Raw genomic sequence first — 14,390 nt, 5'->3', positions numbered from 1 at the left:
ATTAAAATCTTTAGTTTTTTTCGTAAAATATACTATTAAAAATTTTTTTTCATAAAAAATTGTGCTTATATTTTTCTGTTAAAAATATTTGGGAAAAATATATATATACACTTTTTTTGTAATTAAAAAAACAAAACACCAGCTTATTTTTTATTAAAGCTTAAAATATGCTCAGAAATCGCTTCAAGTTTCATACTGGGATTCCCATAAGTTTTCGAGTCTTTTCGAGTTTTTCAAATACTTAACGCAAACTAGTGATCTGCTTACTTGATGTATGTATCAACACTTCGATCGCATTTGCAAACGGGCTCGCTAGACCAGTACATATGGGTTTTCCAATAAGAGGTATTAATGGTGAATGGATTGCGCTATCGAGAGATGATTAACGATTTTTTATGGCCGGAATTGGATGGCATTCATCTGGACAACGTTTATTTCCAACAAGACGGCGCTAAGTGACACACAAGCAACGAAACCATTGATCTTTTACGGGAAAAGTTTCCGGACCGTGTTATCTCTCGAAGAGCTGATCACAATTGGCCACCGAGATCTTGTGATTTAATACCTTGTGACTTTTTTCTTTCGGGCCACGTGAAAGAGAAGGTCTACGCCAACAGCCCAGGGTCGATTCAAGACCTCAAAGATGGAATTCGTGAGGCTATCGAGGACATAGGGCAGCCACTTTGCAAGTCGGTTCTAAAAAATTTCATGAAAAGGATATTGTCCAGTAAGCGTGGTCATGGTGGTCATTTGCCTGATGTTATTTTTCACTATTAACCTTCCTCTTTATAATGAAATAAACATCCGATCATTTATATTAAAAAATAGCGTTTTTCTTTGAATATCAAAATAACACCTCAGTTTGGAAAACCCTATATTTTGCACTGTTTGTACTTGAATCTAACTCGAAAAGGTATGGGAATGCTAATATGAAACTTTCAGGGATTATATATTGGTTTGCCATTGCCTGCCGAGGGGCGACCGCTATTAGAAAAATGATTTTCTTAATTCTGGTGTTTCACCGAGATTCGAACCTACGTTCTCTCTGTGAATTCCGAATGGTAATCACGCACTAACCAATTCGGCTACGGCGGCCGCAACTTTTAGAGATTACTGAGTATAATTTCAGCTATTAATGAAAAATATTGTATAATTAAAAAATCTGAGGGATTTATTTGCCAAATTTTACAAAAAATAATTATTCTCTTAAAATTTTTTACAAAAGAAATTTTTTTTCTTAAAATTTTTAACAAAAAAAAAATTGATTTTTTTTCCTTAAATGTATGTAATTTTTGTTTTCTTTAATTTTACAAAAATTTCAAAATTATCCAAAAATATTGCTCTTCAAAAATCGGTATACCAAAATTTGGAACATTGAATACATCGCAAAATTATTAGTTTTTGTTGCAAAATTTTTTCAATTTATTTCTTATTATAATCAAGCCTACAAATCAACCAAGTTTTAGAATAATTGAGGGCAATGTACAAAATACGTGGATCACTTGAAATGTAAATTTTGACAATCTTTTTATAGCGGCTTTTTAATTTGTCAATTCCCGATAAGTTCATGTTAGAATGTAAATGTATATGTGTATATACATGTTTCGAAAACTATTTTGCTTTGAAATTGACCTTTTTGCGGACTTTCCTTTAATTAAATACCATTTTACAGATTTTCGTGGTACCACACTCGCACAACGATCCCGGCTGGCTAAAGACATTCGTTAATTATTTCCAATCGGATTCGCGGCAGATACTCAATTTGGTCGTGACAAAAATGCAAGAATACACCGATATGACGTTCATCTGGTCCGAAATTAGTTTCCTACAACTGTGGTGGGATCAGGCGCACCCAACAAAACAGCGCGCTTTGAAAAAACTAATCAAATCGGGTCGTTTTGAAATCACTACCGGCGGTTGGGTTATGACTGACGAGGCGAATGTGCATCTTTATGCCATGTTGGATCAACTCATCGAAGGGCATCAGTGGTTGCGCAACAATCTCAATGTCACACCAACCGTTGGCTGGTCGATCGATCCCTTCGGTCATGGCAGCACTGTACCATATCTGCTGTCGGGCAGTAATTTCGAAGGCGCTATCATACAACGTATTCACTACGCCTGGAAGCAATGGTTTGCGCGCCAACAAAAGGGTGATTTCATATGGGCTCCATACTGGCAGCAACGCGGCAAAGCGCCAACACAACATGGCAAGCTACTAACACACAATATGCCTTTTGACATATATTCGATTAAGGGCTCATGCGGTCCACATCCGTTCATATGCCTGAATTTCGATTTCCGTAAAATACCAGGCGAATATACAGAGTATTCGGTGAAGGCGCAATTTATAACCGATGATAATGTAGAATCCAAAGCGCAAATCTTGTTGGAGCAATACTCGCGCACAGCCTCATTGTTTCCCCACAACGTGGCGCTCATACCGGTTGGTGATGATTTCCGCTATAATAAGGAGCGTGAAGTGGATCAGCAATATACGAATTATAAAAAATTAATCGATCACATAATGGCCAATAAGCGACTGTATAATGTGGACATTTCTTTTGGTTAGTTGGTGGGACTCGTATTTATTTTTGATTATATATTTTCCTTGCTTGCTTTCCACTAAAACAGCATAAATTTCTCCCGCACAGGCACACCACGCGACTACTTCAACGAGATACGTCGCCGCACCACCTCCTTCCCGACACTCAAAGGCGATTTTTTCGTCTATTCAGATATCTTTTCAGAGGGTCGCCCCGCCTACTGGTCTGGCTACTACACCACACGCCCATTTTACAAGTTGCTTAGCGCTGACTTAGAGCACAACCTACGCGCAGCCGAGATACTTTTCACTATCGCTTACAATACTGCACGTCAGGAGCACCATGTCAACGCTATAAAGATCTTCGAGAAGAACTATGAAAAAATGATACATGCGCGTCGCAATCTGGGTCTGTTCCAACATCATGATGCCATCACAGGCACTTCAAAGGCGGCAGTAATGCGCGATTACGGTATGCGCTTGTTCGAAAGCATACAGGATGCGGTGAAAATGCAGGAATCCACTATTGAAATGCTCTTGCAAGATGGCAGTGAGCGACACAATTTCCTCTTGAGCGAGCTGGAGCGTGACAATTTCAGTAAATTGGCGCGAAAGACACCAATACCTTTGAGTGGCAATGGTATTGTTGATGAGTTTGAAGATTTGAATTCGAATGCTGGCACCGCTTCTTTTGTGATCTTCAACTCTTTGGCACAAAAACGTTTAGAGGTGATAACCCTACGATCGCCAGTGCCGAATGTTAAGGTGTTGAATGAACGTGGCGAGGAAATGCGCTTAATGCAAATTAATCCAGTTTGGAATATAACAGATGCCTATGAAATGGGACTGGGTGCTGGTGTGGGTGCCAATAGTGGCATGGGACGCATACGGGTCTCCACGCGCCAATATGAGGTGATGTTCATTGCTGAATTGGATGCCCTCACCCTGGCGACATATAGTCTTGTGGTGGTGGATGAAAAGAATTTTAGTCGTCCAACCATGGCTACAATTTATTGCGATGGTTGTACTGATGCGTCAGCGCCAACGGCACCAAATGCTAGCACAGATTTTGTGATCAGAGCAAAACCATCAGGTATGGAATTTATTTTTTGTAATAATATAAATTAATTAAATAATTTGCTTTTTTTTTTTTTAATTTACTCTCATAGGTGATATACAACTGGAAAACAATTTCATGCGCTTGCTCTTCGACGAAAAGAGCGGTTTTCTCAAGACCATAACACGCAAGAGCCAAAACGAGCAAGCTCTACGTCCCATGCAGTGCGCTATAAAGTTTGCCGCCTATCGCAGCGCACAATTCCACTCGGGTGCCTACCTTTTCAAGACCGATCCCGAACAAAACGAAGCCGAAAAGGATGTGCTCGATCAGTATGAGGATGTGCGTATTATTATCTCTTCAGGACCCATCGCTAGTGATGTTACTGTTATCTATGGCCCCTTTTTGGCGCATACTGTGCGTATTTTCAATACCCATACCCACCTCGATGCAGCCATGTACATAGAGAACGATATAGATTTCGAGCCACCACCGAAGAATCGTGAAACAGAGCTTTTCATGCGTTTCGTCACTGACGTGGATAACATTATAACAGTGAAACGTGACGATGTGCTTAAAGAGGCGGATACTGTAGCCGAATTACCGGTGTTTTATAGCGATCAAAATGGTTTCCAATATCACAAGTGAGTGTGTAGAGGTTAAGAAATTTTAGTAAAGAAGGACAACTTATTTGTACACGCTGCGATTTTGCACTACGGTATTATCAGGGAAATTCTGTAATTCACTTCCGAGAGAATCACATTTAAATTTTCTGGCGATTGCATAGAAATCCACGCGGAAGTGAATTGCAGAACCCAACCGTATAACTTTCTTCACAAAACCGATTTTTTCTATTTTTGACGTGAAACTTCTTAGGCGTCGATGGATGAGCGAGAATGAAGATAAAAATTTCAAGGCCATGCAAAGTTTTGGGCATTTTCGTTCCGCAAGAGGAAAAGGAGAGAGAGAGCTATACCTTATGTATATTTTATGATGAGTTTTTGTTGTACAGTACAATAGTTGAAACTGTTCGGCGCCGCCGCGACTATTTCAGACTGTTCAGCACTATGGCAACTAGAATGATGCCCGCTACGGCTGCGCCTATTAATGCATTTTTTTCTTGTAGTCGTTAGGCATAGAATTTTAGCTTTAGATAGCTTTGGACGCATTTAGAGGAATAAAGTGAGTGCTCTGTGTATGCGGTTATATGTACGTGCATATGTGTGTATTAATAAGCCTTGTTTTGCTGGAAGTTCAGAATACAAATATAAACGTACATATACTAGGGCATCAAGTGTGCATACGCACATATAAATATTTCCTTTTTAACAGGGTAAGGAAAACAAAACTGAATTATTTGTAATTAGAAAAGGAACTGGCTTACAAAGCTATGTACATTCTGTGAAAAAAGTACCGGGAATTGTTAAATAAAACGCAACATAATTGTTTAATCATCAACATTTATTTTGTTTGAAGAGATCATCTTCAGCTCCTTCAGCGTATTCTCCTTAATAGCTTCTATCGACTCAAACCGGCGTCCGCGGAGTGGCAATTTAAGTTTTGGGAAAAGGAAAAAGTCACAGAGGGCTAAATCCGATGAATACGGTGGTTATTCGATGATATTTGTCGAGTTTTTGGTCAAAAATGTGTTCACAATATGAGCCTTGTGAGACGATGCGCTATCATGGTGCAAGATCCATGAGTTTTCTTTCCACAAATCGGGCCATTTCCTAAGCACGTTCTCTCTCAAACGTCGCATAACTTCTAAATAATATTCTTTATTTACCGTAGAGCCATTTGGAACGCATTCCCAGTGCACAACACTATGATAAGCAGAGAAAACGAGTAGTACGACTTTAACGTGTTTTTTTGGGTTTCGGCTCATGTGGATAGCGCCATTTAGCCGCCTGTTGACTCGTTTGCATATCAAACTCATATACCCGCGACTCATCACCTGTTATGGTGCGCTGAACAAACGTTGGGTCCGAATTCACTTACTCAAGCATGTCTTCAACCACCTTCTTCCGATTAGTTTTTTGAAAGAAATTCAACTCTCTTGGAACGAGTCCAGCAGCCACGCGTCTCATGCCCAATTAATGGTGTAAAATATTGCGAATTGATTCGTGACACGTTATGGTCACAAGCTACCTACCTCAAACATAAATGATGGTTTTCCAGTACCATTTTATTGACTTTATCGACACTTTCGTCCGTTTGAGACGTTAATGGGCGACCAGACCAGGGCGAATCTTCCACGACATCTCGGCCCTTTGCAAAAGTAGTATACCACTCGCATACCCGTATTTTTGATAAAGCACACTCGCCATAGGCTTTCTGCAACATTTTCAATGATTCCGCACACGAAATCCCATTCAGAACTCAAAATTTTAGACAAATTCTTTGTTCAATATTTTTATCCGTATGGAAAATCGCAGAGCACACCTGCGGTTGACTGATATAATTAAATGCCAAAAACAAGCTAATTGACAGATCACGCTGAAAATCAGCGAAACTATAGAGGACAGTTGTACCACCCTTCCAGCAAAAAAAAAATAAACATATGTGTAACGCACGTTTTTTTAACAGAATGTATATCTAAGTGTCCCTCCGTCACACGATAATTCAACTAAAAATTAAAATAGCGCAATTCGGTCAATGCGTTTCTAATGGCAAAACTTTCTTTCAAACAAGCGAAAAACTCAATATTTCAGTACTAATGAGTTTGCTCGAACTTAATACAAGTATTAGGTTGAAGAAAAAGAATTCCTCGGTAGATGGCTTTAGTGATCGATACTCTACAAGATATCGATCAAACAATTTAAAGTTTATTATCGTTGTCAAGGTGGAATTTGATACTAAAAAATTCGTTTGCTGTTTTTTGTTTGTTCCATTCAGTTGCGAGTTAAAGGGTGTTAACAGTCGAAGTCAACAAAGAGAAAATTCGGTACATTTTACAGTTTTTCTTTGATAAAGGCGAATATGCAAGCCAAGCGGCTGAAATTGTGAATGGTTTTTGCGGTGCCGATAGTGTAACAGCTAAAGAAAATGTCGATAATGCCGAAAGTTTCAATAAAATAACAGAAATAATCGAAGTTGACCGGCATATTAGTTATCATAGCATCGCCCAGGGGCTAAAGATAGACCATAAAATAGTTTTAAGCAATTTGCGGCAAAAAAATGCCGTAGTAATAATGGCGTTTTCCCCCAAGCTAATATATGAGTTGGGAAAACTTTAATTGAGTTTGAATTTTCGAAAATGGACACAACACCATCCACTTTTAATTAAATTTGTGCACTCTAAGCCCAATTTATGGTGCACAAACTATTATTATAGGTTCCGATTGTAAATGGGCAGTAAATAAGCACACCTTCCATATAATCGCATTTAGTAAGAAAAATTATATTTCAATAACCAATAGGAAAAATTGCTATATGCGTATGCATTTTAAAGGCACATTGGCATGTGCGGTTTTTCTGCTCAGCCATTGGGCAAACTTATTGAACGAAATTCTCTGCTCGTGCAGCAATCAACTCACCGATCTCGTGAGACTGTTTGCCTCGTGAGATTAGGTCTGTTCATGTAAAAATTATCAAGTAACTTGGCAGTAACTTAATTTAAAAAAGTACATGAACATGAACAATACCAGTAATAATTTGCGAATTTTACGAACAGCACTCTAAATTGTAGGCGGGAAAAATTACAAAATTCAAAAAAGTTGAGCTACCTCGAATTAAAAAAAAAAGGCAAATGAAATGCAAAGTCTAGAGGCCCGAACTTCGAGAATTTTTTGACGGTGAATAAAAAACAAAGCTAATGATATTTTTACTATCTATTTTTTTATCATTTAGTTATTTATATATTAAGAGCACACAAAATGAATTTAAAAAAAAAATTTCATGGAATTATGCGCCCCTGAAGTGGAAGGGGAAAACAAAAGGCCGTGTCCTCGTTGTCACGATTTCTACCCTTGTGGTCATCTGAAAAGAAACGATGACAAATTCTTAATTAATATGAACGTCTTTATCGTATGACGCAGAAAAAAAGGAAAACAATTTTTTTTTCATAAAATGGCGGCTACTCAAAAATTGAGCTCGACTTTTCCCTAATTTTTAAGCTTTCTCGAATTGTATACACATATTAAAAAATTGAAATTTCTAGTTTTTCGTTCTTCATCCGATAGAGATATATTTAAAGCATATTCATGATAAACTTCAAGCAAATCGGTTGATTAGAACTTGAGATATCGTGCCGACCATATCGACAGAAGTAGTTTCGAGAAAAACACGATTAAAGTTCGCCGTCCGCTCAAACCAGTCTAGCTGTCGTGTCACTAAAATAGTTGTAACTGCGAAAATAATTCGAATTTTGAAAAATCCTTTTAGGGAGATATTTTTGAATACTTAAACTTTTTTCCGATACCTTTAAATTTCTAGACTAGAATACCCCCTTAAGCAGCACATGATTTATTTTGTCCACAATAATTTGTTCCATTTCATTATCGCTGTTAGATGAAGAATATTCCATTGGTAATTGTATTGTTGTGGCCATCACAGCTTTCTTCATGTGTGTACTTACGATGGGGGCTCAATAAAAATGTAGACACCATTTTTTTCAAAAATTAGTTTTTTATATTTCAACATAGTCCTCTTTTAGGAAGATACATTTCTCCCAACGCTCTGGCCATTTTTTACCCCACCAAAAAAATAGGATTTGTCGAGCTCTCGAAAATACGTCTTTGTCTCGACGTTGACTTCCTCGTTTGAACTAAATTTTTTTCCCGCGAGCCAAGGGGCACAAGGAAAATTCGCATGGAACCAGATCGGGTGAATACCTTCTTTTTCGCTAAATGCGGATGTGTCTCCTTCAATTTTTTCTGAAAGCGGTACAATAACTCACAGCAGTATTGCCTAGCGATCGTTGTTCCTTTTTCGAAAAAGTCCATGAGTATGACGACGTTCGCATCCGCTTGTTTTCCACTGTGAGGAATTGCGGTACCCATCCGGCCGACAATTTTTCCATCGCCAACTTATCATTTAAAATATTAATTGCCATTCCGGTCGACCTATGGCCTCTGTTCCTTCGGGCACTTTCGTTCACCGATCAGCGAGAATCCTCATAAAAAACGGATGCTCGCCCACGTTTAAATTCTTTGACCCAATATCTAACTGTAGTCATAGATGGCGAAGCGTCCGCATAGACAGCAGCCAACTTTGTTTTCATCTCCTCGCATTTTTCCCCATCCAAAAATAAAAAGCGAATTACCGAACGATACTGTTCTTTTTCCATCTTAGCGAAAATCACGAAACACGTCTTACGCGAACAGCTGCCAAATCCAAACTAACCTCTCCATAAGTCTGAAATTTGTTTTGCGTCGTTTGACGTTCCTTTAGGAACGTTCGCTGTCATCAAACGCGAGTACTTATTGAACCGCCCTCGTATATTGTTAAATTAGGTAATAACTAAAAAGTACAAACGTAAAACACAAAAGACACCTTCAATGCTTTTGATTTGTATTTCGGAAACTGCTGCAACGGTTACTAGAGGCGGTGATTCAAAACTACATACCTCTGTATCATTGGGCGATTCCTATTTAATGTAAACATTTAATAATGACTTCAAATAAACTTCATAAATTTTTTCTAAAATGTATTTATTTACACTCTCCATTTTAATCACCATTTTTGTTGATATTTTGAACTTTGACTCAAATCGCACATTTTAATTCGTGTTTATTTTTACCAGTAAAAATTTATCCAGTAAAAACTTGGAAATTCCCCTCAAAATGAAATGTCATTTTGCTCTCTCACTTTCCCCTGCTTGCAAGTGGATGACAATGCAATAATTTGATAAAAGTTTTCCATTATCCTTATTGGGATTGCCAGGATTAATATTTTCTTTTTTACTATAGATCTTCTGTAGAAGAGTAAGAAAGACAGAGCTAACGCGCGGTCTGCGCATGCCTGCACTCTCCGAGTTACTCTTACTGATTTCGGGAGTCTACGACTTACTCTTTCGAATTCGAACTTGCTCGGGCACGCGGCACTACAGTACGAATAGAAGGGTAAAACGTTTTCAGGGTAGTTGCATTCTCACTTTGTATAGTCTTTACACATGCGTAGATACTACAAGTCTCATACACGCAAATTTACTCTATTCAATGTTCATATAAGGTGAAATAATTTTCATATAAGATGTAATTTTGTTAATTACAATAAAATAATCAAAACATAAATTTTGAAATTATTTTACGGAACAAAATTTTGGGCAAATAAAGAAGGAATTTATCATTACCATAATTTTATTTATAAAATTGTATCGATTAAAGTACAATTCACAACAAAAATGAACTAAAAAAAACCAAACTGGAACTTTACATCTCGTTTTGATTGTGTCAATATAATCCACGGTCTCTTTTTTCTGTGCTGAGAGTATCTATTCTGTGTCAAGGCCAATGCTGGCATTTCTTTGGACATATAGTCGGTAAAGAAGAAATTAAATATAACACAATTAAATCGGTCTATAAATCACTGACTAAATGAAAACAATAATTTTCATTCAGAAAAACAAGGCTCGACCTTCAATCAATGATCTATATGGGAAAAAGTATGTAACATATTGATTATGTCAGTATATTTTGTTGTTACCTCTCCGTTTCAGGAGTAGGGTAGCCGTTTCTCAGGCTCCCTCCACGAAATAAGTTCTTCATCCCGATTACTTCTTTATCACGGCCGATAACTCACACTCGATAAGAAAGGAATTAAATGTAACACGAATATATCGAATCATTAATTCACTGACTGCAATGATAACAATAATTTTCATTCATAATAAAAAATAGTTAAAAAAAAAAACTAAAAAACACACTTTTTTGCTAATCGAACTAAAAAGTAGAAAATAAAAAATAGTTTAAAAAAACTAAAAAACACGCTTTTATTGCTAATCGAATTAAAAAGTAGAAAATAAATTTTAATGACAAAGAGACCTATAATGAAGTAATAGCAAATCGAACGATCAGTCATAGTCAACTACCTCAGAACAGAATTATAACAAAAATTAAGATACAAATAGAATAATTCAAATTAGAGTTAAAAGCGTGGGATGCATTTTGCTTCACTTTCATAACCTTCTGTCAGGCCCGACGAGAGGGGGGTAGGGGGGGATCGTGTACTTTTTCCCCCGGGCTCGGAGTTTTCAGAGGGTCCCGGACTCGAGGGTAATTCCAAGAAATTTCCTGCTTGAAAAAATATAGTAAATAATACTTCTACCAGAGTTCCGTCACAGACTTTTTTTGGTGTCACCATATCGAATGTTATGATCACGATTACGAAGAAATATTTGTAAGGCTCACAAAATGAATAAACAATTTTAACTTTTTTCAGCTGCGTTTTTTATTTCAGGTCTGCTGAAGAGTTTTCTAAAATTCATTTTAATCAATATTTCATAATTAATTCTATCAAATATTTAATCAATGAGTTTTTCAATGTTTAAATGTTATATCACTATAACATAATACGCATTTTGATAAATAAAAAAAAATTTGAAGGGGCCCGCATCTCAAGTTTCCCCCGGGGCCCGAAGACTCTCTCCACGGCCCTGCCTTCTGTACATAGGTAGTTGCCAATAGAATGATTGTAATATTTACTATATCAAGCATCCCACGCTTTTAACTCTAATTTGAATTATTCTATTTGTATCTTAATTTTTGTTATAATTCTGTTCTGAGGTAGTTGACTATGACTGATCGTTCGATTTGCTATTACTTCATAATAGGTCTCTTTGTCATTAAAATTTATTTTCTACTTTTTAATTCGATTAGCAATAAAAGCGTGTTTTTTAAATATTTTTTATTATACATTCTATACCGCATAGTTGGTATTATGTATTAAATTTAACGCACTTTTGCAATATCAATACGCAATCAAATGTTTTAAAAAACCTTCCATTATCTACCTTACAGACGCATCAAAGTGCCCACAATTGGCATTGAGGGCAACTATTTTCCCATCACGAGTGGCGCTTTCATTCAGGACTCGCACGTACGTTTCACATTGCTGACCACACATGCACAAGGCGCTGCCTCCTATGAACCTGGTCAACTGGAAGTAATGCTCGATCGTCGCACACTCTACGACGATTATCGTGGCATGGGCGAAGGTATAGTCGACAGCCGTCTGACACGTCACAAATTCTGGGTACTCATCGAAGATATTCCAACGAAAAATGAAAACTCCTACCAAATACCCAGTCTACTGGCCAATCAACTCGCAAATGGGCTACGCTATCCACCGAACTTATACTATGTCGAGACATTCGATGCACCAGCAGTGCAACTAAAGCCGAAGGCAACACTGCTTGATCACGGCGCACTGCCATGTGATTTGCATCTGTTGAATTTGCGTACGCTCTCCGAAGAACAATTACAGCTCTTCCCATCCGCCTCAGCGTTAATGGTGTTGCAGCGACAGGGCTATGATTGTGCAGTCGGGCAGAACATCGATATAACACGCGTTTGTGCTGCATCTGCGAACGGTCTGGGGCAGATGGGTTTCAATAGATTGCACATTGTGCGATTGGAGACAACAAGTTTGACCGGCTTGTTGCGCGAAGGTGAACGTAAACGGTTGAACTCGTTCGCCGAGATAACATTGAATCCAATGGAGCTGCGTACTTTTAATGTGACATTCAAAATTTGAATTACGAATTAGTTGTTAGTTCGATACAAAGTTTGAGTTGTTTTATAGTTTTTTTTGCGTATGTATGCATGTGTATATATGTTTTGTCTCGATGTCAACGAGTATTTGTTGCCCAGTAGAGCCTAGGATCGTTGTTCGAGTATTTTCAGCATACTCCCTTACGAGTATATGATTACTTGTTCCACATATATTGCTCCATATACTTTGCTGTATAAGTGTTTGGTTTTGTATAAGTCGTACCCTCATGGGGCATAGTCATGCAGAAAAACTCCAGTTTAGCTCATAAATGAACAAAGAAGAAGTAAACAACCATCGTGCAACCATCTGAACCAGCATTGAAGCAGTGTTCTTAGAGATTTTGCGAGTTATTAAAAATCTGAAAGCAGAATACACAATTGATTAACGCGTTTTTCTGGTATGGAAAGTCTGTACTTAGAAAAAACGCGTAGAAATAACCAAATTTTAATAAAAATTTACTTATTCGTTCTAATTGTTTTATCGAATTTTCATGGTTTATAAAATGGTATTCGAATTCAGTTGCTTGGTTTAATTCCAGTCGCAGTAGATGCGACGAAAGTTGAAAAGTTGAGGTTGAGCTACCGCACTCGTTCTCACTTTGAACTTCATTTTTGGTATTCAGATCTAAACCATGCAGAAACGTATAAATATGAAAATTTCTCTTAAAAAAACTAGAAAAAACGCCTATAAACGGAAGACGCGTGAGTTGCAATACGCGGAGTTCAACTGTATATATATATATATATATATTTTTTTTTTTCAAAATAATGCTTACAATCATCGCTCGGTAGTAAAGTGTCCGTAGCTTCTTTATAGCGACAGACTTAAAAGCAAACATCCTGAATTCCGCTTTCTTCGGTCTCAGCTCCTTCATTACTTCATTTAACGGCAGGCTCTGCTTGAAAATCATTTGCATCAAATTTTGAATTTGTGTTGAACTTTTTTCGCCATTTCAAGTAGAAGGAAACAAAAAGGGAGCGCAGATATGACGATACTTAAAGTGCAGTTATCTCGTTCTTTCTGCCACAGCACGAGTATGCAGGAAGTACAAAACGACTAAGTTTAGTTTATTGCTCGGAAGGCAGAGAAAAACGAGTGCTCGTTTATATTTTGCTTCGAGAGTTCTTTTGCTTCTTAGTTCTACTGAGTTTCAAGTACACGAGTATTTGTTGAATACAGCTCTTCAATTTGTATCGTGACTATTGTGTTCGTGTTGACGTATGTATGTGTTATGCTTTTGTATTTAAATTTTACTTGTATGAGTGTTATTAGTTTTAGAAACCGAATTTACATGTCACATATGTATGTATTTGCACACTCACTGGTATTTTCGAAATTTTCTTTTCATCTGAAAAAATATGTATTTGTGGTTATAGATTTTTTTATTTTGTTTCATCTTTTTTTTTCAAAGCTAAGCGCATGTAAATGGCATTTCAACTTTAAAATGAATAAACTTAAACTGCCCTGACATATCCCTATTTGTAAAAAGTCACAGTAAGAAACAAAACCAAACTAGGTTTCAAAGTAACTTTTATTCCGTTGTATTGCTAATTAAATTACGACGAAATATTTTAATATTAACACCAAACTCGACGTTTAACTGATGTGCAACAGATTAGTTTAGAAATTCTTTTAAGCGAAATCAAATACTTTACTTAGCAATACAATGAGATTTAAAACATATTTTGTTGCCCTCTTAAGCACTTGTAACCAGTACAGTACAGCGAAGCAACCATTCCAGGAGCTACACTATTTTTTTTTTCTTATTGTACAATATCGTTTCTCGAATACGCTTACAGTAGTTTAGTAAAATATTTTAGTAATATGAAAACCGTTATACCTACTTATATATACATACATACATAGAAAAGACACATGCAATGAAAGTGACTGAGTTCAAATGAAAAGAAGTTACATTAGTTTGCTTAATAACATTCGTGACTTGACAGATAAGAAAATTCGCTTTATTTCGTGTGAGGTGGGAAAAATGTAACTTTGAGACGTAGACATTTTTTCTTAGACCAAACAGTGGGTAATAAATATGATGCGGATACGACTTACAGTTCATCAGTTTTA

At 37.0% G+C, this 14,390-nt stretch overlaps 1 protein-coding gene across 3 annotated transcripts in view; it reads left to right on the top strand.

Moving 5' to 3' along the window:
* Positions 1 to 14,390, top strand: part of LOC129247585 (alpha-mannosidase 2) — a 131,997-nt gene extending 117,607 nt beyond the window's left edge. For all 3 annotated transcript variants that reach the window (XM_054886775.1, XM_054886768.1, XM_054886783.1), the window contains 4 exons: positions 1,673 to 2,567; positions 2,655 to 3,638; positions 3,715 to 4,246; positions 11,561 to 14,390. In XM_054886775.1, coding sequence (XP_054742750.1) covers positions 1,673 to 2,567; positions 2,655 to 3,638; positions 3,715 to 4,246; positions 11,561 to 12,296 — 3,147 coding nt within the window. In that variant the 3' untranslated portion in view covers positions 12,297 to 14,390. The remainder of the gene's footprint in view (positions 1 to 1,672; positions 2,568 to 2,654; positions 3,639 to 3,714; positions 4,247 to 11,560) is intronic.

This window comes from Anastrepha obliqua, chromosome 1 (assembly GCF_027943255.1).
Source record: "Anastrepha obliqua isolate idAnaObli1 chromosome 1, idAnaObli1_1.0, whole genome shotgun sequence".
NCBI classification, from domain to species: domain Eukaryota; kingdom Metazoa; phylum Arthropoda; class Insecta; order Diptera; family Tephritidae; genus Anastrepha; species Anastrepha obliqua.
This window is presented reverse-complemented; position numbering and strand designations above follow the sequence as displayed.